General features: G+C 40.5%; 1 protein-coding gene across 4 annotated transcripts in view; it reads left to right on the top strand.

The window, feature by feature from the left end:
- The window catches only part of RAD54L2 (RAD54 like 2), a 110544-nt gene that overhangs the window by 29245 nt on the left and 55386 nt on the right, over positions 1 to 25913 (top strand). For all 4 annotated transcript variants that reach the window (XM_044253483.1, XM_044253482.1, XM_044253484.1 and 1 more), the window contains one exon: positions 11041 to 11233. In XM_044253483.1, coding sequence (XP_044109418.1) covers positions 11095 to 11233 — 139 coding nt within the window. In that variant the 5' untranslated portion in view covers positions 11041 to 11094. The remainder of the gene's footprint in view (positions 1 to 11040; positions 11234 to 25913) is intronic.

Raw genomic sequence — 25913 nt, 5'->3', positions numbered from 1 at the left:
TCTAGGATTGACATAGTGTCAGCTTGCAAGAATATTTGTCTATATTTTCAGTTTGCCTTTCATTCTTATCCTTTGGTCTATTCTATTGTTTTTGTTGTTGTTGTTGTTGTTGTTGTTTTGTGAAAACAGCTGTGCATTTAAAATAAGATAAGTGTTATATATAATTTTATTCATATTTCTAGATGTTTTGCAGTGGGAGAATTTGCAGGATCTCCTCTCTGCCAGGGTGCCAAGCAGGGAGTCCTTGTCCAAATTGTTAGATGGACCTTGGTCATTGTGGTGCTGCCTTGTTGGTTTCTACTGGAAAGCTCTAGAACTGTTAACCTGGTATCATCTTCTGGTCCTGCCTACCTTCATGACTTTTGTATACCCAGTATTCAAGTACTCACTCTCAGTTAATAATTTCTTTCGCAGATTATTTTATAGGTTTTGGGGCAAAAGTGTAATCAGTAGGGATGCTATAAAATAGCACACTAAATCTTGGTTTTTGCTAATCTTGAAATTTGAGGGCGCCTGGGTGGCTCAGTGGGTTAAGCCGCTGCCTTCGGCTCAGGTCATGATCCCAGGATCCTGGGGTCGAGTCCCGCATTGGGCTCTCTGCTCAGCAGGGAGCCTGCTTCCTCCTCTCTCTCTCTGCCTGCCTCTCTGCCTGCTTGTGATCTCTCTCTGTCAAATAAATCAATAAAAAAATTTAAAAAAAAAACTGAAAAAAAAAATAAAAAAAAAAAAAAGAAATTTGAATGGTATGTATTTCATAGTTTTTGATCAAGATAACCACAACACGGGGCGCCTGGGTGGCTCAGTGGGTTAAGCCACTGCCTTCGGCTCAGGTCATGATCTCAGGGTTCTGGGATCGAGTCCCGCATCGGGCTCTCTGCTCGGCAGGGAGCCTGCTTCCCTCTCTCTCTCTGCCTGCCTCTCCATCTACTTGTGATTTCTCTCTGTCAAATAAATAAATAAAATCTTAAAAAAAAAAAAAAAAGATAACCACAACATTATAATGCATTGTAAATTTCTTGGTGGGACAAACATGTCATTTTTCATTTTTTTATTGTTTTGTATTCATTTTAAATTATGATTAGATTTGACTTGGTATTTGTTATTTACTCAAATGCTACAGACTTCTTTGGTGTCCCAAAATAACATTATTATTGATTCTTTCTCTTTTGGAGTCAGGTAGTCTTATGGCTTCTTGCTCTGTATCATTCTTTGAGGCATGTATTTGTATCACTCCCACAGTGCCTGGCATAGTGTCTTTATTATATCATAATATTGGACCATAATAATTTAGACTAATTAATTGCTAACCTTTCTGTCTTTTCCTTTGACCATTCTTTGTACAGAATAGCTATCAACTACTTTTTTCTTTAAATTATTTCCTCAGACTTTTTGTTCATCTCAGTCTGTGCCCTTTGTCCCTTCTAGCAAGAGAGTATTGTGGCCCTAAGATTCTTGTGTGTATTATTTTGGTCTCTGTACTGCCTGTATGGTGTAATGGAATTATGGCCTTGCCTCCACGGAATAAGCATCTTTATCTGAAGAGTGATGAGAGATAACTGGTTTGGTGTATGCATCCACACAAGCAATGTTTCAGTCTTTGAGAGATAGCTCTTCTTCCTAAGGGTCAACATCCATTATTTTCTGTTTACAGAGATGAGGTTTTTCTGTAGGTTTTCTTCTTACTAGCAAAATCTATAGCCTGAGTTTTGTCCAGACTTCATGTCCTTTTCCCCAAAAAAGATATACAAGTACGAGTTTGAAAGAAGCAGCTTTTTTTCTACTAAAGTATATTGCTTTAGGTTAAGTCACACTCTTTTTCCCACTTAGTTTTGCTGATTTTCAGATGTCATTGTTTTCATCAATATTCATGTCCATCGTTAGACCAGAGAGAGATGTAGCGCAAGTGTACTTAACTAAGTGGTTCAGTGGTGTGAATCTTAAGCTACTTCTTTCTGTAACGATGAAGTGCATGTGCACATGCTTATGTGTGCACATGCGCGTGCGTGTGTGTGTGTGTGTGTGTGTGTGTGTGTGTGTAGGAGCTTAAGCACTGGACACTGGTTGAATAACCTTGGCCATAAGTAACAGTGAAACATGTAATCTAGATAGATTATGTAAGTCTCCTTAGAAGACTTCAGAACTGGGCCACGTCTACACAAAAAGGGAGGGTGAGATGGTGAGTCCAATTTCTACCTGCCTGTGGGGTGCTATTTTTTTATGACATTGACTAGACCTAGAGCCTTCCAGAGGGAACCCAGGTGAGACTTGCCTCAGAGATGGTTCCAGTTCCTGCTGGGCTCAGGGGAAGAGGGAGAGAGGCCTATCACCTACTTAGAGGACATCCTGTTTTCACATAGGGATGCTGGGAGGCTTAATTAACCCTTTTAACCCTACATTTTTGTGTCTTAAAGGAAGTTTCATACTAATTTGTTACTAATTAATTATAATCTGTACTTGGAAATATTTCGTACTTGTTAAGTGTTTAAATCTTCGGAGAACTAGAAATAGATGTTTTTATTCTCTTGTTAAAATGTCTTTTAGGGGGCGCTTGGGTGGCTCAGTGGGTTAAGCCTCTGCCTTCAGCTCAGGTCGTGATCTCAGGGTCTTGGGATTGAGTCCCGCATCGGGCTCTCTGCTCAGCAGGGAGCCTGCTTCCTCCTCCTCTCTCTCTCTGCCAGCCTCTCTACCTAACCTGTGATCTCTGTCAAATAAATAAATAAAGTCTTTAAAAAAATGTCTTTTAGGAGGAGGTTTTTTAATATGTTTTTACCACTAAATACTTCATTGTGTATTTCCTAAAGACATTATTTTTTAAAGATTTATTTAGAGAGAGAGCAAGCACATACATGCACAGAGTAGGGTGAGGGGCAGAGGGAGAGAGTGGAAGCAGTCTCCCCTCTGCATGGGGAGCCTTGACACTGGGATTGGTCTCAGAACCCTGAGCTCATGACCTGAGTGGGTATCAAGAGTCAGAGATATAACGGACTGAGCCACCCAGGATGTCCTGAGGCTATCTGGGGACCCCACCCTAAGTGGCTTCATTGCTACAAATTTAAGTGTGATCAAAAGGGGGCTCAGTGTAAACAACAAAAGATACTCCTTCACTCAGTAAATTCCAAGGATTTGGGGAGCTCTGCCAGGAACCAGGGGAAAAGACTAAATACATTTTTGTTTTGTATCACAGTTACCATAGGGGTGTGTATACCTGACTAGCATTATCATTTATTTTAGAGCCAGAAGAGTTTACCTGTGTCCAGGCACCTGGACTAGTTGGCTGGCTTAGTTGGTAGAGCATGCAACTCTTGATCTCAAGGTTGTGAGTTTGAGGTCTGTGTTGAGTGTGAAGCCTACTTAAAAAAAAAAAAGATAGTAAGAAGAGTTTACCTTTTTTTTTTTAACCTATGTTTTTAAGGAGCTAACCATACAGCGTGCCCAAGTCACTTGGCAAAGCCAAAGAGAAAAACTTGAATAACCATGTAAATACAATGATGTTAGTATATTAAGTTTTCCTGTAGACTGTTTTGAAAATATGAGTATATGTCACAAAATAGTAGTCATCTATTAAGACTTTTATTTGTAATTGATGCCAATCTAGGAAAAACGATAGCATGCAATCTGTATACTGTATAGTTATAGCTGTTTTAAAATGAATGGCAGTTGAGAATCTAAAATGATCAATATCAACTCAGAAAATTGTGGTTATTATTTGTATTGTAGAAGGATTTATGTAGAGTTTCTGTTATAGTCTTATTTTTAAAAGCTAGGATGCCAGGGTTGCGCGGTTGGTTAAGCATCTGCCTTTGGCTCAGGTCATGATCTCAGAGCCCTGGGATTGAGCCTTACATCAGGCTCCTTGGGGAGTCTGCTGCTCCCTTTCACTCTCCATCTTTCTCAAAAATAAATAAAATCTTAAAAAAAAAAAAAAAGCTTTGATTTGTCAAAATGCTACTGGCACAGAACTTTTCAGGATTGTGTCTAGTGGATAGGTTGACTAGATACAGAGAAGTCTTCACTAAAGGTTGTGTGAATGTTTGCAGGGCTGTGAAGAACAAACCATCCCCTCTCTGCTCAGCTTCTGTTTGTCTGGATTTGTAGGCATCCAGCATGAGCTCCATGGCTCAGTGATAGAACTCCTAGGAGAAGGGAGGGGCATCAGAGGGCTTGGGCTTTGGGAAGAGACTGATGAGAGGGGTGTGGGGTAGTTGTAGTGGAAATTGGAGGGACGGGACACCAGCCACGGTTTGGCTTCTCTCTGAGGCTCTTCTTAACCGCCTAGTAGATAAATCCAATGTGCTCTTAGGCTGATCTGGACTTAGGGCTGGCTTGGGCCTCAGTAGGCCAGACATGTTCCTTCCTTGTAGACCCTTACCTCTCTTAATCTCTACTTTAAGAATTGAGAGCTGGGTAGAAAGAGATACAGGGCTCACAAGTTAAATGGTAACACATTTAGCCAAAATTGCTTTTGCTCTTGCTTCATCCTCAGTATTCAGAGGTCCTGGGACCTTACTTTCTTCTTCTTCTTTTTTTTAAATCACCCTCACATTATACTGATGGTTTAAAATGTTCATGTGGCTCACGCACACATGTGTGTCAGTTGAGAGAGAGGAAGAGAATTTTTCAGAGCCCAGGTTCCTCTGGGCAGTAGTGGCTGTGTCACCTAGCCTTCTCACAGCCAAAGCACACCCCTGCTTCAGCTCCTGTCTTCCTCACGCAGTTGTCTGTCACCCTCCCTCCCCCCTTTTTTCCAGCTGACTCCATGGAGAATGAAGTGAGTCTTTAATTTACTTCCCTCAGCAGTGGCCCTCTGGAGTTTATTTCTACTTATCAAAATGCCTGGGACTGACCCTGCAGGGATATGCTGCTCAGTGACCTCTTGGGTGATAGACCCAAGTCGGGGAGCTTTGGGGGCAAACACAGGGAACCTCAGTCCTTGGCCATTTTACAGGGCATGTGAATAGCAGAGATTCAGTAATAAAAGTAAAAAATTGACTTTGCAAATGTAATATTAATTTCAGTCACTGAGAAAGTTTGGACTTGATGGTTAATTACATTTGTAAAATAACCTGTGTATATCATTAGTAGATTAAACTTGTACTTTTTATTTGAATACAGCATTAAATTAAATATTTTATGTTTATGTAATGTGGTCCTGTTTGTTACATTCTTTCTAAATACTGGTTTTTCTTTATGATACCTAAAAATAGGGACTCTAAGACAATAGGTCTCCAGCTTTTTGGTCTTAAATCCTTTTATACTTTAAAAATTATTGAAGATCCCCAAAAGCTTTTGTTTATATGGCTTATAATGATCAATAGTCACTGTATTAGTAAAGTAAAAGTACCAATTTCTTTAAAATATAATAAACTCATAATGTATTAACATATTTTTTAGTGAAAAATGACTATAGTTTCCAAAATGAAAAAATTAGAAGAGTAGAATTGTTTTACACATTTGAAAATTTGAAAATGTCTGATTGAATAGAGACAGAGTCTCAAATCTGCTTCTGCATGTTGTGACTTATTGTTTTGTTGACTTACTATGCTGTTAAAGTAGATGAAAAATGTAATTGGAAAAGGGAGGAGTGTTTTAGCAGCCTTTTCAGATAATTATGTGGGTATTCTTTGATACTGTAACCGAAACTGACAAGTGGTAGTTTCTTCAAGGTTAATTGTAATATGGAATTTGAAACTATATCAAGGAACTTTTTGTATTCTGTTATATTAAAATCCATTAGTCTGTCTTGCACTTTTTTTTTTTTTTTTTTAAAGATTTTATTTATTTATTTGAGAGAGAGACAGTGAGAGAGAACATGAGTGAGGAGAAGGTCAGAGGGAGAAGCAGACTCCCCGTGGAGCTGGGAGCCTGATGCGGGACTCGATCCCGGGACTCCAGGATCATGACCTGAGCCGAAGGCAGTCGTCCAACCAACTGAGCCACCCAGGCGTCCCAGTCTGTCTTGCACTTTGAATGGCTCTTTAACCCATGCATGATTTTGACTTTGTGGCTCCTTTGACCCTTCTTGAGGATCCCAGGGGTCTCTGGACCACTCTTTGGGAACTGCTGTCATAGAATCTGGAAGGGATCTTCAAGATGAATCCTGGTCTGTCTCTCTCTTGCCCTCATCTAAGAGGGGTAAGGAAGCTGAGGGAGAACTGATTTGACCAAGGTCATGCAGCCAGTTTCCCATAGAGCTGTGGCTAGAATTTAGGTTTCTTGATGGATGCTGTAAACATGGCTCCAGTGCCTCTGTTGTGCTTGGTGCTGAGTCCCTGAATCGAGTTCCACTGCATTGCTTTTTAGAGAGAGTTGTCTCTTGTGGCCCTGCTCCTTGGAGTCCTGAATGTTTTGTTCACCTTCTCTTCCTTATTTTGTCTTAATTAAGCTCCATATTGCCAAAAGTCTCCTTAGATTTCTGAATAAAATATCTTGAGCTGTGTCATTTTCTAGCTCTATGGCTGCTTTGTGTATGTTAAATGTGTTTTTTAAGCAACCGAAGGATAATCAAAAGGTGTTTGGGCTACGTGTATGCATCAGGTTTTTGTCTTGCCTAGGAAAGGGGTGTGTGTGTGTGTGTGTGTGTGTGTGTGTGTTTAAGGGAAGGTGTTTTGAAATAACTTCAGAGATCCATAGTGGATCTCTCAGCAGGCTGGAAAAATCCAAAGTACCCTTTGAGTGCTAGAAATGGACTGAACTCTTGTTTTGTTCTTTAGTCTTTGAATTATATAAATTGCTTGACTAGTGCCGTTCTTTGAAGAAGTGTTGCCTAAAGTTTTTAGACTGAATGTTTTTTGTGCTCTTAAAGCTCCTCCCCCTGTAAATTAGCACAAGTGCATGGTTTTGTTTATACTCTTTCTTTTTTCTTAAGATTTTATTTACTTGACAGGCAGAGATCACAAATAGGCAGAGAGGCAGGCAGAGACAGAGATGGGGGGGGGCAGGGAAAGCAGGCTCCCGGCTGAGCAAAGAGCCCAATGTGGGGCTTGATCCCAGGACCCTCAGATCATGACCTGAGCCGAAGACAGAGGCTTATAACCCACTGAGCCACCCAGGTGCCCCATTTTGTTTATACTCTTAATGGAAAAAGAAGTGTGCATGGTACTCACTGTGGAATTGCTTTGAGATAATTTGGGGAAATTTAATACAACTCAAGGTCACCAAAATTAATGAGGACATGTCAGTTTGGAATTATTTTTTTAATATCAAACATAGCATCAGGATGCTGCCAAGGACCAGAACGACATCTCTGAAATTGCATGGGCTGCTATGCTGTGGTGAGGAAGTGTGTGCCACAGTTTTATGATTTCAGTGTGGACTCTCCAAGCATTGTCTGTTTTGTGAACAAAGGCTTTGCTAGTACCTGTGTGTCTTTGTGTTTTTCTGTTCTGTGTATTCTGCTCCCCAGGGGTGTGTCTTAGGGCTGTGCCCGCATGATTAATTTCACTGATTCTTGGCCAGGCACTGCTCTATAGACAGGTGTCGATGTTTTTGAACTTAGCAGGACAGAAGAAACTTTTCCTTCACTCTCAAGATTGCTGTAAAGGACTGGAGTGGTATTGGCTGTGGGTTTCTTCATAATTATAGCCTCCATTAGGAAACCCAATATATTAAACTGTAGACATTAACATATTACTTAGGGATTGAGTATTTACTTTTCAGAGTGGTTCTTTTTAGAGCTTCTTTAAATAGCTAGTTCTCCAGTTTCATTAAAATAGAATTTGATTCCCAGAAATTGCTTTGTAGGAATACCCATCCTCATTAAGGCACAGCACACCCATAATCTCTCCTACAGCTCCTCTTCCCTGGAGATTGAGACAGTTTCACATGGGTTGGGGGAGCAAATGAGGGAGATGCATTTTTTCCTTAACTTTTTTCCTCTTGTCTGCCTTATAGTTCTGAGAGCTAATTTCTCAAGTCAGGGCTACCTTCCTTGTGTTTGAAAGGCTGTGCCCACTTGGAAGTGTTTGTATGTGTGGGTGGAGCCCCATACAGACAAAATGTAATTGACTGGACTGCTGCCTGCTAAGATCAGCTTTTCCCCTGCCAGTTTCCTTTTGTTGCTTTTTTGAAGGAGTTCAGTAACAGCAAAACCTGCCTTTTACCTAGTTGGTGTGGTTCTGAAGAGTAGAGAAAAGAATTCATTGTGTCATCCCTGTAATGAGATTTAGTGACTGATGAAGGGTAGGGAAAGAGAATAACTAAATTTGGTGGGATTTAAATCTGTCACTTTTCGGTTTATTCTCTGTTTGGGGTATCTGATACCTGGGTACTATTTTAAAGTTCTTTTTAAAGTGTTTTTTGAGTAGGGGCCTCGACCAATGTCTCATATTCTAATAATATGTGTGGTTGTTGATGTTTAATTGATGTTTGCTTCTATCTATCAGGAGCTTGGGGCTGAGGTTGTTTTGAAGATGTTCATTAACTGAGGGTTTACAGGAGGCTTCTCCTTGTTACTGTTTACCTCTAAGTGATTGTCATTCTTCCACTACCACACAATTTCTTCTCTAAAATGACAGGCATTCAGATTACCTAGAGGTACTTGCTAATTAAAAATTGTCCTCTAAAAGCTGCTCCATAATCAGCCAAACACACTGTAAGCAAAACACTTATCTCAAGCAGTCTAGGATGAACCAGAGGGGTTATGCTGATTACAGATATTGACTTCCACTTAGAGTAGCTGCTGTTGAATTATCATCATACTCATATTCAGAATAAATTTCACTTACAAAGCTGATGACATCTAATTGATTTATTGCTTCCTTTCTAAAACCTAATGAACCTAAAGACATAGGATTGTTACTCCCTCAGAAATTTGGAATCTGCTTTGTCACTCAGTGAATGATAGTTCAGCATTAGTTATATTAATTTCTATTTGTGGAACACCTTTATTCCTTGTGCCTTAACACCCTTTGTAGGTGTTTTGGAAGTGCATTACTAATGCAAAAATTTAAATTTTATTACTAAATCATTTTACTGCTGTTTTTTGCTTTCATTGCCTTGAGAGGCTAAGTACATGACCCATAGGGATACACACTCATAATTCCTATGGTTGTTAAATAGACAGTCTTAAATTCTAGTTTTCCAGAACTAAAGGATTCAGTTACTTCATTTTGTTTCTGTTTCTTTTTTTTTTTTTTTTAAGATTTTATTTATTTATTTGACAGAGACAGATCACAAGTAGGCAGAGAGGCAGGCAGAGAGAGAGAGGAGGAAGTAGGCTCCCTGCTGAGCAGAGAGCCTGATGCGGGACCCTATCCCAGGACCCTGAGATCATGACCTGAGCCGAAGGCAGCGCCTTAACCCACTGAGCCACCCAGGCGCCCTGTTTCTGTTTCTTTTTAGGAGAACATAAAAGTTCTACTTCAAATTGTGTCTGGACCTTAATAAGAGATTTCAGTTCTGGAATAGTTTTTGTGTTGAATAATTAGAGACTTGTGTTTTGGTTTTTATTTTAGGAGATGGGAGGAATTTTAGGATAACCTGATTGTGGATGTGGTTGTCTGTAGCAGTTTGTCTTAGAAAAGATTATTTATTTTGTGCTCCTTCCCCACATTTTATTATGAAAAATTTGAAATATATAGAAAAATTGAAAGAATTGGTCAGTGAATCTTTATGTTAACATTTTGTTAGTGCTTGCTTTATCACAAAGCAGTCTGTCTAGCTTTCTCTTTGTCTTTTTTCCCCATCAAGAAGAAATGACCTTTGGGGCGCCTGGGTGGCTCAGTGGGTTAAGCCGCTGCCTTCAGCTCAGGTCCTGATCTCAGGGTCCTGGGATCGAGTCCCGCATCAGGCTGTCTGCTCAGCAAGGAGCCTGCTTCCTCCTCTCTCTGTCTGCCTGCCTCTCTGCCTACTTGTGATCTCTCTCTGTCAAGTAAATAAATAAAATCTTTAAAAAAAAAAAAAAAAAAAGAAATGACCTTTATAGCTAATAGTAAAGTAGAACAGTCAAGAGAGAAAGAGACAGACAGACAAACAAGCGCAGTACCTGGTGTATATTAGACATAATAGAGCAAGTTGACAAACGAGGGAGTGAACGTGAATGAGTGAATGATCTGAATAGGACATGCTTCCAGGTCCAGGATATATACAATTCCCACCTAATTCCCTGCCCTTGGGGATTTACTGTCTGGACTGGAAGTGAGAAACCACAGAAGGCAAAGCACTTTGCCAGGTAGCTCATATGAAGGCTTCAGTGAAGGTCAGCATGGTCAAGCATGGCTGCTACTGGAGTTCAGAAGAGGAAGTATGACCCCAGAACACTGGGGCAGTTGACCGAGACTTCTTGGAAGAAATGGAGCTGAAATTGGGCTAAGAGGTAAGGCAGAGCCTGAGAACAGAGAAGGACACAGGAACATTCTGAGTCATGGGGAGTGTGAGGCTCCCCACATACTGGGGAGGAGTGGCAGTGTGGTGCCTGCTGGAAGCCTTGCATTCAGGTGATTGGAAAGTATACTGTCTTCCAGATGGTGCTCGGAGGCAGCTCCAGGCAGGACCCACTCCCTCTTCCCTGGACTCTCCTAGTTACTCTCATTCCAGGGCTCTGTCCATGCTGCTCATTATGCCTGGAACACTTCCCCTCCGAATGTCTGTGTGGCTCCCTCTGCCCTCTGGCCTCTGCTCAGTGAGAACTCCCCCAGTCTCCTTCTGGCTGTGCCAACTCCCCAGCATGATTTGTTGCATTTCCTGCTCTGTTCCCAAAGCCTAGTGGTAGTGTCTGTGACTGTATAACCTTAATGTGTATATGTATGCATATATAAAGATACAAAAAAAATTGAAGGAATGAACAAGTGGGAGTTCTGATGCATAGAGTGTGTTTGTTTGGTCACTTTAAGACATTTTCTTGTCCAAGCAGCGAAGACTAGCTTGAGCTGGGCAGAGAGTCACCCAACGTATATCAGGGTCAGTGCACTTGTGAGGAAGGTTGAAATTTGGGTATGGTTAGTTTGCCCCTCAGGGCATTCATCCTTGGCATTTTCTCTTTGAAAGACTCGTGTTCCTAATTGAAGTGCTTGGTGATGCTGATGCCTCTTGTCCTCCTTCCAGGACCCCTGCAGTGGATCATGAGTTGGTAATGCCCACTGAGGACCTCTGGGAGCCATGTCAGACGAATCCGCCTCAGGGAGCGATCCAGACCTGGACCCGGACGTGGAGCTGGAGGATGCGGAAGAGGAGGAGGAGGAGGAGGAAGTGGCAGTGGAGGAGCACGGCAGGGATGACGCGGAAGACCTACTGGATGGTGAGTGGCTCTAGCGAGTGACATAGGTTGCCTTATTTTTTCTTCTTTCGGGTTTTTTGCTGGGAGAGCATGGTGTTTCCAGTTGCATTTCTTAGGTCATCTGTTGTGAGAAGGTAGAGACTGGGAACACAGCAACAGTGAACTCATATGCTGTTTCTCAAGAAATGGCTTGTTGTCCCTCTGCGTAGACCTCACTCCAGTGCTGGATGAACCTTTAGCATTTAACTTGTCTTTAACAGATGTGCAGATTCAGATTTGCAGATTTGAGAGTAGAGAATTCTTGCCCACATCATGGATGAGTCAATGGCAGAGTTCTTGTGGAGAGACTTTGTGGTCTGGGGTCATGAATTCATGAGGTGACCACAGGTAGGCATGAGGGTAGCTGTGAGTTTCCTGAAATTATATTTACGGTTCTGCTTGTATGGACATGAGAGAATTATGTGGGGGAGATTTTCAGATGATAGGCTCACAACTCCAGAATGTTTATTGCATCTCCTGTAGTGCTGCTCTGCCTCCTAGCCACTTCCAGTGACTGTAAATTATTCCTGATGAGAGAGAACTGCACCTCTATAGCTGGTAGGCACCCCTCTGGATTCCTGTTTGGCTCACCCCTTCCTTTGCTCACAGCTTAATTGCAGTGGCATTGACTTTTTCTTTTCATCTTCAGTCTAATGTCAGGTCATCCGGGCAGCCACAGGGCTTCTCAGTTAATTCCAGGCTTTCATCGCATAGGATTTAGTTGTTTGTAAGATTCCTATTGACTGAGGAATAAAGTTTTTCTCTGTTTATAACAAACCACCTTGGTAGGACGCAGCATTATACTGGGTTATCTCTGCTTGCATCTGAAGGAGCCTAGGAAGATGTGCTACTGCTTTTCTCCAGATTCAAGAAGGATGAACATGGATCCTCTTTCTTTGCTGAAGTACTATCTTCAGTTCTCATTCATCCTACCAGATGTTATATGTATGGTTCGGGGATCAGTTTTCCCTCATTTAAACTATCTAGGAGTCTCTGCCCCACTTCTACTTCCCCTACCTCTGGCAGGGAAATTACCATTTTATTTTATTTTATTTTTTCTTGATATTGTTTGCTGTCCACTGCTTGTTTATTCAGTTGGAGTCTCCCCAGTTGGTTCTGAAGTTCCTTTCTATAAAGTAGAATAAGTAGAAGTAATGGAAGATAGTGCTGGAAGGGTATACCACCAGACTGCCTTGCTTGGCTCTCATGGTTCTTAAGATGGCATTAGAGTCCCCAGGTACTGCATCAGTTTTTGCTTTTTATCATTTGGGTTCTTAGAATTATATTTTCACATACCCCCTAGAATTCTTAATCAGGTTTAGATCAGATTTAGGATGCTACTGGTAGGTATGGTGGATATATACACATTATCTTCCCTCTCAGCTTTTTGGAATTCTGCCTTCCTTGTTAGGTTCTTAATTATTAAAAGAAAAGCAGATGCTTCTCTGGACTTTACTATTATTTATTTAAAAGTGGTGAGAATTGTAATTTGTCTCAGAATAGTGTAGCTATGCAACTGGAGTGTTTTTTTGTTTGTTTGTTTAGATTTTGTTTATTTATTTGAGAGAGAGAGATAGCAAGAGAAAGCATGAGTGGGGTGGTGGGGAGAGGGACAAGCAGGCTCCCTACTGAGCAGGGAGGTCAGTGTGGGGCTTGATCCCAGGACCCTGGGATCATATCCTGAGCCAAAGGCAGACACTTAACCACCCAGATGCCCCTGTAACGGAGTTTTTAAAAAAGATTATTTATACCATTCTCAGATGAAATAATTTTTAAAAATTTGAAATGAGTTATTTTTGTTACTTATGAAGTTCAGAGTGTTAGAAAAAAATGTTCTGTAGGTGCTCTCTTCTTCTCTTGCTCTGCTAGGGTATGTTCTTAGATTTTGATCAAGGATCCTTTTGATGTTTCACAGTGGTGTTAGAGCTTTACTCACCCAAGCACTCCCAAATGGAAGTGATACTTCTGTTACTTGTGGCAACTCTGCCACTGTTTTAGAGCTTATAGTTTTCCTGGTTCTCTTATTTTGCACACACTGCAATTTTGCTGAACCATCTGAGACCTGCCCATTTCTTCAGTCTTACCCTTCCTGCCTTGGCTTGCTGGTCATCCCACAGTCTTAATGGGTAGAGCAGCCAGCTCTTCTAAAATTAGGAATAGCTATGAATAGTTTTAGCTGGTATGGTGTGATGTGGCCTTTTATTGTCTTAGAGCAGTGGTTCTCAATGTAGGATGATTTTGCCTCCCAGGGGACAGTTGACAGTATCTGAAAACACTGTCATGACTTCCATAAGGTGAGGGAGGAATGCTGCTGGCATCTTGTGGGCAGAGACCCGAGATGCTGCTAAACATCCTGCATTGCATAGGACAGCTCTGCCCTACACACAGTTATTGTCCCCAAGTATCAGTAGTGCAAAGGTTGAGAAACCCTTTCAGAAAGGAATCTGTTACTTCATCTCTTTTTATTTGAAGTTTCATTTCTACTAGATGACAATAACTCACTTTTGTAGTGCTTCCTCATCATTTACACAAACATCTGAACTATCATACTCACCTTTTCAAAGAATTTTCTTTGGTGATTCCCTCTATTTGTGTTTGTTTTCTTTATAATTTCTGCTTTATAATATTCTTCCTCCTACTTCTTTTGGGTTTGTTTAGCAATACTACCAAACTTCTTTTTCTTTTCTTTTTTTAAAAGATTTTATTTATTTATTTGACAGTGATCACAAGTAGGCAGAGAGGCAGGCAGAGAGAGAGGGGGAAGCAGGCTCCCCGCTGAGCAGAGAGCCCAATGTGGGGCTTCATTGCAGGACCCTGAGATCATTACCTGAGCCAAAGGCAAAGGCTTAACCCACTGAGGCACCCAGTCACCCATTACTTCCAAACGTCTTAAGAATGTGCTTACCAGGGCGCCTGGGTGGCTCAGTGGATTAAGCCGCTGCCTTCGGCTCAGGTCATGATCTCAGGGTCCTGGGATCGAGTCCCGCATCGGGCTCTCTGCTCAGCAGGGGGCCTGCTTTCCTTCCTCTCTCTCTGCCTGCCCCTCTGCCTACTTGTCCTACTTGTGATTTCTCTCTGTCAAATAAATAAATAAAATCTTTAAAAAAAAAAAAAAAAGAATGTGCTTACCAGGGTGTGCCTGGGTGGCTCAGTGGGTTAAAACCTCTGCCTTTGGCTTGGGTATCTGGGATCGAGCCCCGAGTAGGGCTCTCTGCTTGGCGGGGAGCCTGCTTCCCCCCCCCCCCCCCTGCCTGCCTTTCCACCTAATTGTGATCTCTGTCTGTCAAATAAATAAATAAATAATTTAAAAAAAAAAAAGAAAAAAAAAAAAAGAATGTGCTTACCAGGGCGCCTGGGTGGCACTAACAGACAACTAACTCTTGGTTTTGGCTCACGTCATGATATTAGGGTCATAATATCAAACTCCTCATCAGGCTTTGTGCTCAGCAGGGATTGAGATTCTCTCTGCCTTTCCCTCTGCTCCTCTCACTCGTGCTCTCCCTCTCTTTCTCTCTGTCTCAGATAAATAAATAAATCTTTTAAAAAAAGAATGTGCTTATATTTGTTCCCCTAATAAAAACAGTTAAAACTATTAATTGCCCTCTAAGTACTGCTTTAGTTCATCCCCACAAGCATTTTGACACAGTTTATCTTACTTATCTTGATAATCCTAGGTGTTAGGTAGGGCAGATACACTTTAGAGATAAGGAAATTGAGGCTTAGAAAGGCAAGTGACCCACTCAGTATGACTTTGCAAGAAAGTGGCAAAGCTGGGCCTTTGGTTTCCAACGTGGTACTCCTTTTTCAAACCCATGCTGTTTGTGAGACCATAGGTTCATATCATTCCCTTGCCTATAATGGGTTGCTTTCTCTCTTAGTTTGTGCTGTGAAGGAAGAAATTGATTAATACTATTGACAGAGATCAGAAGTAATAGCATGAGTAAAGGCATAGTAGAAAGGCAGGTATGACACATGCTAGATAATGATGACCTAACTTACTTGCTATAGAACTGGACACATTAGGGGAATGACCAGAGTGAGACTGGAATGATAGTCTGGAATCAGTTTAGGGGGTAGTTTAGAATTTGTTTTAGGGACGCCTGGGTGGCTCAGTTGGTTAAGCAGCTGCCTTCGGCTCAGGTCATGATCCCGGCGTCCTGGGATCGAGTCCCACATCGGGCTCCTTGCTTGGCAGGGAGCCTGCTCCTCCCTCTGCCTCTGCCTGCCATTCTATCTGCCTGTGCTCGCTCTCTCTCCCTCTCTCTCTGACAAATAAATAAAATCTTTAAAAAAATAAAAAAAAAGAATTTGTTTTAAAGGCAGCATGGGAATTGATGGAAGTTTTTACCAAGGAGAATTCATTAAACCTTTGATTTTTAAGAATGTTATTTAGCAGTATACAGAAGAAATGGCCTGTAGATAGTGAAGACCAATTAGGTCTGTGGTAAAACTTTATGGGAGGGATTAATGAGATTTGTGAACTGTTGGGATCAGTTGACCTACATAGGAGGAGTAAATGGTCAGATTTGTTATAGTAAAATTTATAGGACTTGGTGACTTGTTGCATATGTGGGGCAGGTTGAAGATGGAATAGGTAAAGTCTGGGAGGAAGATGAAATCTTTACAAAGGCGGAAGAATGGGGTAGATAGGAAGTAGTTGGGGGAGTTAGAGTATTTTTAGCTTTGCTGCATTATATGGGGCATTGTCTCCCCCTTGATATTGACCTTTGAATGTTGACTTGTCGGATAGTAGTCTGACAGCATGGAGGCTTTGTCTCTTGGGGAGCACCATGATTTGGTTTTTAAAAAGGTGGGGAGAAGACAGTGCTTTCCAATTTCTAGCATACTGGGGGGCTCTTGGCGTGTTATAAGACATTTTGGATTTTTTTTTTTTAAGATTTTATTTATTTGACAGAACAAAGCGAGAGAGCACGAGCAGAGGGAGCAGCAGAGGGAGCGGGCAAAGCAGACTCTCCGCTGAGCAGGGAGCCCTATGAGGGGCTTGATCTCTGGACCCTGGGATCATGACCTGAGCCGAAGGCAGACGCTTAACCATCTGAGCCACCCAGGCGCTCCTGGATTGCTTTTTCATTTCCCTGTTTTTCTTCTCTCCTAATGCATGTGTTGGATTTTCTCTATTCTCTTGGAATGGTGGGAGAAGTTAGGTGTTAGCACCTTTGGGGCCTATCATTATCAGAGGCAGAAGTTCAAAACCTGGTGCCTGTGGTGCCAGGGTGGCTCAGTCGGTTAAGCATCTGCCTTTTAGATCAAGTCATGATCCCGGAGTCCTGGGGTTGAATCCTGCATTGGGGGGGTGGTTCCTGCTCAGCGGGGAGTCTGCTTCTCCCTTTCCCTCTGCCCCATGTACCCTGTGCTTGTGCTCTCTCATCTCGAATAAATAAATAAAATCTTTAAAAATAAAATAAAAAACCTGGTGCCCCTGGAATTGGCTTTCCTTATGCAAAAGTAGTTTTTCTGGCCCAGTATTTTCTTCTAGCTCAGCTTCAGGTCCAATATCTTGCCCCAGATAAGGTATTTTGAAATATTTAGATGAAGAGAACTCCTACAGTAATCTAGCTTTTACAAAAAAAAAGTTTGTTTTCAGTTGCCATTTAATGTGTTTCAGTGAATGTGAAAGTGTGGCATGGCTGGTTCATGTCAGAGTCCTGTGTGTATTTGGCTTTGTAAAGAGATTTTCCTTTGCCTTGGCGTTTTGTTGGCACTTTTGTTTTTCTCATTATTACTGTGCTCTAATCCTACAGTGGATTCTTCCTTTCATGGCTTTAGCAACCATAAGTGATAAAGTTTAGATCAAGAGATATTTCCAAGGGTTTTCCTGTCTATATATATGGCAAAAATCTTAACATCTGTTTCCCCAAGGTAGCTTCTTATACCCCTGCAGCAGGGAGACAGGAGAGAAAAGTAGCAAGAAACCTGGGCCTAAATATGCCCTTATAGGTTGCACTGGCAGAGGACATGCTTAAAATTAAAAAAAATTTTTAAACAAGAACATCATGTGTTTCTTATTAACATCTGGATTAATGGATCCAATTCCTGATTTCACTCATTCTGCAGGTGTATGATGAATCTTAGTTAATAGTATGATTCCCCTTCCACTATGTATTTGTTGTAGGCTACCTTTATTCTTGTGAAATATTTGCAAGGAAAATCCAGATTCCCCATTCTTTCCTACGGTATGGTATTTTTACTTCATTACTTGTGCGGGTTTTTTTGGTCTTAGCCTGGTTCTCCATCAGGGTTCTGGGGCCACCAGTACTCTCTTCTTCTGAGAGCATTCTACTCACCCAAGCTGTTTGCCAATGTTATGAATAGCCTTGTTAAGCTAAGACAAGAGTAGGGTTTTTCCAAAGGAATTTTACTGGAGAAAAGACCAAGCCCTACCCAGAAACTGCAGGCTTAAAGAACTTACTAGTTGGGGCGCCTGGGTGGCTCAGGGGGTTGGGCCCATTGCCTTCGGCTCGGGTCATGATCCCGGGGTCCTGGGATCGAGTCCCGCATCAGGCTCTCTGCTCAGCACTGAGCCTGCTTCCTCCTCTCTCTCTCTCTGCCTGCCTCTCTGCCTACTTGTGATCTCTCTCTGTCAAATAAATAAATAAAATCTTAAAAAAAAAGAACTTACTGGTTATTCTAAGAATGATTGCTTGCCAGAGGGTTTTATTTCCAAACTTGCTTCCCCAGGTTGCAGTAGGCATATTGGGAGTTTATGGAGCTTCAGGATGAACATGACAAACTTGTTAGAGTGCCAATTTTATCAGGAGATCGGGGGAGTGGTGTTGGGGGTTGAGACTTTTGTACTTTAACTGGTAAGGAATTAAAAATATTTTTGTAGTGAAAATTAAGCATAGAAACCGCAATTCATATGCATTTTTAAGGTAAAATGGGATTTTTTTTTCAAATAAATTTTAGAGTATGAGTGCTTTTGTTTTTGTTTTTAAAAAAATTAAAAAAAATTATTAATTTATTTGACACAGAGAGAGAGCAAGAGCACAGACAGGGGGAGCAGCCGGCAGAGGGAGAGGGAGAAATAGGCCCCTGTGGAGCAGGGAACCCAATTTGGGGCTCAATCATAGGACCCTGGGATCATGACCTGAGCTGAAGGCAGATGCTTAACCAACTGAGCCACACAGGTGCCCCAGTTTGAGTGCATTTTGAATGGTACCCTGAGAGTCCCAAAGGGATAAGAATATTTTCTGTGGGTATTTAGGACTCCTCAGTAGAAAAGTTTGAGAAGTCCTGGTTTAAGTTAGTCAAGATCTGGGCACAGACTGCCTTGATGGGTACATCTTTTTAGAAGGTGAAGGCTGCTTTTTTGTTTATTTTATTTTTGTCTGTTTTACATGACAAATCAGGATACTGAGATACTGGAATTGAAACTAGATATGTTCCTTCTGGAACCTGCTTCATGCTATCTTGTTGACAGAAAGCTAACCTCCTGGATGTCAACTTTGGCCTTAGGCTGACCTCCTTCACTTTGGACCACTGGGTAGGGAAAGCTGATCATCTTCTCAACCCCTAGATCTCAGACTCTTCTGCAGGGAGTTTGCTTTTTGCTTTTTCTCTGACCCCATTCTATTTGTCTTCTTTGCTTACAATGCAAAGAATCGGGTAAAGTGTTCTAGGCAGAGGGCCAGGGCAAAGCCCTGGTGTGGGAACAGATTTGCTTGTTTAAGAATCAGGAACATAGAGGCCATGGTGGCTGGAGGATAGAGAGTAAAGGCCAGAGTAGTCTGGGGTGAGATAGGAAGGGGCCTGAGCATATAGGGGCAGTGGTGGCAGTTTGAAATATACCTGGAATCCTGGGTTTATTTGTTTGAGTTCTGACTGTTGCACTTTTAGATTCTCACTGTGAGTTCTAGACATAATCAGTAAATAGTAGCAGTCTGCAGGCTGCAAGTCAAAGAAGTGTGGGGAGCTTCTAGAAATTTGTACTAGGTCAGAATGGGTGGTATTGTTTCATAAAGAATTGTACCTGGGAGGAGTGAGTTCAGCAGCCTAATGGGAATCCTACCCAGTGTTCTCTTCCTCCTATGGAAGAGGGCCTTCACAAGGCAGCATAAGTTATGGAGTTATAGTTTTCACCATTTATTATGGCATCTCTGTCACATAAGACATCCTTACTTTGAGCCTAGATTTATTTTCTAAGAATAGTTTTAAAGAAACTTTATGAACCTGTGATTGCATAATGTCCTAGGTCTAGATCCTTCTTTGGAGAGTGTGTTTGGAATTTGAATAATATTTCAAAATCTATAATGCCAAATGGCTTGTTGACTTTACTGTTTAATAACTTTGTGATTGTGAGTAACATATGCTTATTAAATAAATATTGGAAATACACAGTATTATAAAGGACACAAAAATCACATGTAATTCCATCAGCCAGTGATAGCAAGATACTTCGTTGTAGTTTTCCCAGCCTTTTGCTATGCAGATGTGTATTTTTCCAAAACTAGAATCCTATTGTGTATCCCTTTTTGCATGTGCCATTTAAAAGTCTTCATAATTATAGTGACTTTGTAATTGCATGGCATTTCACTTATTTTTACTTTTCTAAGCTTTTATTTATTTATTTATTTATTTGGCAGAGGCTTAACCCACTGAGCCATCCAGGTGCCCCCTAAGTTTTTATTTTTAAAAAATAAAAAATAGGAAAGCGTATAACACCAAGAGTGAACCCTAATGTAAACTATAGGTTTTGGGTAATAGTAATGTGGCAATGTAGGCTCATCCACTGTGTGTTACAGATGGACCACTTTGCTGGATGATATTGATAATGGGGGAGGCTATGCATGTATTGGGGCGGGGGTATATGATAAATCTCTGTACCTTCCTCTCAGTTTTTCTGAGAGGAAAACCTAAAACTATGGGAATATCCTATGCCTCCAGTCTTTTATCCAGTGTTTTCAGTTTCCATTGATGATTCCTGCTTGTATCACTTACTAATATGGTAGCTGCAAAATGGTGATTTTTGTGATTCTATATTCCTTTTACATTTATTTGTATTTTTTGGTAAAGATGAGCTCTCCCTCCCCACTTTATTTTTCTTCATCCTCCTCCTCATTATTATTATTATTTATTTTTTAAAAATATCAATATGGTCTCAGATCCTTTTTTGAAAAATTCTGTGTGATAGAGGCACCTGGGTGGCTGAGTCACCCATGGTTAACCATCTGACTTCCACTCAGTTCATGATCTCAGGGGTCCTGGAATTTAGCCCTGCATGGGACTCCATGCTCAGTGGGGGTCTCCCTCTCCCTCTGACTGTCCCCCTGCTCATGCTTCCTCTTTCAAATAAATAAAATCTTGAAAAATTCAGTGTGATAGTATCCATTCCTCTTGTTCATTTTGATGCTCAAATCGTCCCAGAGTTGGCTAGAGGACGCACCTTACAGCTAACTTCACTGTTCCTTTGGACGCATTCCCTATAGTTTGTGAGCACTTCCTTTTCTTTGTGGCACAGCAGTGTTCCAGACCTTGCTTGTATTTTCTCTGTTCCAACCTGGGAACTGGCTTTTTCTCCAAAGATTGTTGGTTTCTTTTAGAGGGAAATGGTACTTAGAAGCTAAGATCTGGGCTATACACATGCTCATTACTACTGGAATATCATTGATTATAGGCTCTTTTGGTCTGTAGAGCCAGGAAATACATTTATTTAAAAAATTGTGTTCATAAACAGTGCTCTAAACTTTAAAACTTCTATTTCCTATTTGTATCTTCCTCCCACAGTGATAACTTGGTTTTCAGCATCAGTGTATTTATTAATTTGCTTAGTTTTACAGTAGGTTCAAATAATTTCAGATGTTTTCGCTACAAACAATAAATCTAAAGTTCAAGAGTTTTTTTAAAAAAGATTTTATTTATTTATTTGCTGACAGAGATCACAAGTAGACAGAGAGGCAAGCAGAGAGAGAGGAGGAAGCAGGCTCCCTGCTGAGCAGAGAGCTCGATGTGGGGCTCGATCCCAGCACCCTGGGATCATGACCTGAGCCAAAGGCAGAGGCTCCAACCCACTGAGCCACTGAGGTGCCCCAGTTCAAGAGTTTTTTTGCAGTTTTTTTTTCTTTTAATATATCCCACTAAGCTTATTTAGTTAGAGTATTGTATAGTTGGATTTTTGTTTTTTTCCCCCCAGCCTTATTAAAGTTTAATTGTGCTATGTATATATCCCTAAAACTATCATCAAAATCAAGATAATGTGCATATGCCTTACCCCTGAAAGTTTCCTTATTCCCTTTTGAAGTCCTTCCCTCCTTTTCCTGCCCTCTAACCCTGTGCCTAGTGAACCACTGATCTGCTTTCTGTCTTTATTGATTATATTTTGGTATAAATGAAACCACATAGGGTATTCTCTTTGGGGGCATCTAGCTTCTTGCACTCAGCATAATTAAGATTCATCCATGTTGTGTATATCAGTTGTTCATTTCTTTTCATTTCTGAGTAGTATTGGATAGTATAGATATACCCCAATTTGTTTATCCATTCTATGTGGGTTCTTTCTTCCTCTCTTCTTCCCTCCCTCCTCCTTTCTTTCTTTCTGTGTTATTATAAAGGAAGCCACTATTGAACATTCATATACAAGCCTTTGTATGGATATGTGCTTTCATTTTACTTGGATAATGGATTTTGTCATCTTTATTAGCTATCCAGGTCATGGGGAATTGGATAGAACTGAGTGAGAATAGAATATAGTGACATTTTGCTAGAGACTTCCCTTTAGATTAACCATTAATGTTCAGTGAATAAGATTATTTATCTGCCTGTAGATCCAGGTGACTGTTTTGTAGCCCACAGACCAACATCTATTTACAAACTCTCAGAGTAAACTGTTAAATGCATTAGTTGAAGTGAAGTTGTTGTTGTTGTTTTTTAAGATTTTATTTATTTGAGAGAGAGAGAAGGAGGGGGTCAGAGGGAGAACCAGGCTGTTTGATGAACAGGGAGCCAGACATGGGGCTCAGTCCTAGGACCCTGGGATCATGACCTGAGCTGAAGGCAGACACTTGATTGAGCCACCCAGGCACCCAGAATGAAGTTTTTATGAGAAAGGTACCTAATAGAGTCTTTTAGGAGCCAAATTGTTTAAAAAGTTGTGTAGTCCAGTGAGTCTCAGTGCCTAAAAGAGTGGTGGGTCCCAAAAAAAGAACAGAGGACATCAGGAGAGCAGTACAGTGTGTGAGTGGCAGAGGAAAGGAATGCATTCATTTAGTCATTCAGTAATATTTCTTGAGCACTTTTTGCTAGGCAACGTCATGGGTGTTGGAGATAGAGCAGGGAATAAAATTGCCTCTATACAGGGGATTTCTATTTATTAGGTAGAGACAGATGATAAATACATAAACAGGGTGTCAGAAGGTTTTAAGTGCTATGAAGAAAGGGGGACTAGGTAAAATATAAATGTGGTGTGGTTCTATTTTATGTAGCATGGTCAAGAGAGACCTTACTTGATCAGGTGACTTTTGAGTGAGCCATGAAGGAAATTAGGGGGCTAGACTGGTGGTTGTCTAGGGAAAGAGCATTCAAGACAGATAGGATAGCAGAAGCAAAGATCTAAAGGCAGGAACTTTCTTAATGTGTGGAAGAAACAAGGAGCCATAGTAGCTGAAGCAGAGTATGCTGGAATGAGGGTGATCGAAGAGAGACCATGGGATCAGACTGCATGGGCCTTATTATGTGATGTAGGAGCTGCTAGACCGTTTGAGCAGAGGAATGAGATCTGGTCTAGGTTTTAAAAGATCACTGTGACTGATATGTCAGGGGCAGGCTAAGGGAGATAAGGTCAAAAGACTAATTAGGAAGATACTGCAAAATCCAGGCAAGAGGTGATGGTGGCTTGGTGGTTAGTAGTTGAATTCTGGATATGTTTCGAAGAGAGAGCAATAGGATTTGTTGATGAAGTGGATGTAGATTGTGTGAAAGAGAGAAGATAAAGATGGGTTCCAAAGCTTTTGGATTGAACAACTTGAATATGCCATTTTCTGAGCTTGGGAAGATTGGGAGAGGCATAGATTAGAGATAGATAAAACTTTAGTTTTGGAAACATGTTAAATTTGACATGGTTTATGTCTCCAAGTTGAGATGTCTAGAAGGCAGTTAGATTATGGAGTTGAAGTTCAGAGGAGAACTCTACATTGATGATAAAACGTGGGCTATATCAGTATGTAAATGTATGCATGGGACAGGATGAGATCATCCCAGAAATAAGAGAAGTGGCCTGACTAAGAGCTGGGCACTCAAAGGTGGGGAGGGGGATGAAGATGGTCTAGGAAAGAAGACTGAGAAGAAATGGCCACTGAGGCAGTAGGAAAGAGAAAAATGCTATGGTAGCCCTCACCCCCCCATTGTATTTCACAGAAGCTGTGATCAACCATATTACTTAAAGGCTAACAATAGCTAGGATAGTGTGAGGAGTAAGAATTGACTGTTGGATATTTGCAATATTTGCAAATCAATCAATGTGATACATCAAATAAGAGAAAGGATAAAAACTGTCATTTCAATAGATGCAGAAAAAGCATTTGACAGAGTACATTCATTCATGATAAAAATACTCAATAAAGTAGGTTTAGAGGGAACATTCCTCAACATAATAAAGGCTCTATATAAAAAAAACCCACAGCTAATATCATCATCAGTGGGGAACAACTGGGAGCTTTTCCCTTAAGGTCAGGAATAAGACAAGGATGTGCACTCTCACCATTTTTGTTCAGCATAGTACTGGAAGTCCTAGCCACAGCAATCAGAAAACAAAAGAAGTAAAAGACATCCACTTCAGTAAGGAAAGAGTAAAATTTCCACTGTCTGCAGATGACATGATACTATATATAGAAAACCCTACAGACTCCTCCAGAAAACTACAAGAACTAGTAAATGAGTTCAGTAAGATCACAGGATACAAAATCAACATACAGAAATCAGTTGCATTTCCATACACTAATAAAGAAGCAGCGGAAGGAAAAATTAAGAAAAGAGTCCTGTATACAATTGCACCAAAAATAGTAAAATACCTGGAAATAAACTTAATCAAACAAATGAAAGACATGTATTCTGAAAACTGTAAGTTACTGATGAAAGAAATTGAAGACGACACAAAGAAAAGGAAAGACATTCTTATACTCATGGATTAAAAAAAGAACAGATATTATTAAAATGTCTATACTACCCAAAGTTATCTACAGATTTAATGCAGTCCCTATCAAACTACCAATAGCATTTTTATGGGACTAGAAAATATAATCCTAAAATTTGTATGGAACCAAGAAAGACCCTAAACAACCAAAGCAATCTTGGGAAAAAAAATTTTTTTTGAAGGTATCACAATTCCAGACTTCAGGTTATATTACAGAGCTGTAATAATCAAACCAGTATGGTACTGGCACAAAAAATAGACATACAGATCAATGGAACAGAATAGAAAGCCCAGAAATAAACCCACAATTATATAGTCAATTAATCTTTGACAAAGGAGGAAAGAATATGCAATGGTAAAAGGTCTCTTCAACAAATGGTGTTAGGAAAACTGGACAGCTACATGCAGAAGAATGAAAGTGGACCACTTTCTTACACCATACACAACAATAAACTCTAGATTAAGGACCTAAATATGAATAGTGCAACCATAAAAATCTTAGAAAAGAGCACAGGCAGTAATTTCTCTGATATTCTTTCTGGATAGGTCTTCTTGAAGGCAACGGAAACAAAACCAAAAATAGACTTTTGAGACTTACTCAAAATAAAAAAGTTGCACAACAAAGGAAACAGCCAACAAAATTGAAAGATAGCCTACTAAAGGGGAGAAGATATTTGCAAATGACATATTTGATAAAGGGTTAGTATCCGAAGTATAAGAATTCCTACAACTCAACACTGTAAGAAACCAAATAATCCAATTTAAAAATGGGCAGAAGAGATGAACAGACTTTTCTCCAAAGAACATATCCAGATGGCCAACAGACACATGAAAAGATGTTCCACATCATTCAGCATCAGGGAAATGCAAATCAAAATAATAATGAGATATCACCTATACCTGTTAGAAATACTAAAGTAAAAAACAAACAAGTTTTGGTGAGGATGTGGAGAAAAAGGAACCCTCGTGTACTGTTGGTGGGAGTGCAAACTGGTGTAGCCACTGTGGAAGACAGTATGGAGATTCCTCAAAAAATTAGAACTACCTTAGAGTCCAGGAATTGCAGTACTGGGTATTTACCCCAAAATTACAGAAACACGAATTCAAAGAGATACATGCACCACTATGTTTATTGAGGCATTATTTATGATAGTCAAATTATGGCAGCAGCCCAAGTATTCATCAGTAGATGAATGGATAAAGAAGATGTGTGAACACACACACACACACACACACACACACAGGAATATTATTCAGCCACAAAAAAAGAATGAAATCTTGCCATTTGCAACAACATGCATGGATCTAGAGAATATAGTGCTAAGTGAAATAAGCCAGTCAGAGAAAGACAAATACCATATGATTTCACTCATATGTGAAATTTAAAAAATGAACAAAGGAAAAAAAAAGTCACAAACCAAAAAACCCAGACTCTTAACTTTAGAGAACAAACTGATCCTTACCAAGGGAAGGTAGGTGGAGGTATGGGTAAAATAGGTGAAGGGGATTAAGAATAGA

This window comes from Neovison vison, chromosome 6, assembly GCF_020171115.1.
Source record: "Neovison vison isolate M4711 chromosome 6, ASM_NN_V1, whole genome shotgun sequence".
NCBI classification, from domain to species: Eukaryota; Metazoa; Chordata; class Mammalia; order Carnivora; family Mustelidae; genus Neogale; species Neogale vison.
This window is presented reverse-complemented; position numbering and strand designations above follow the sequence as displayed.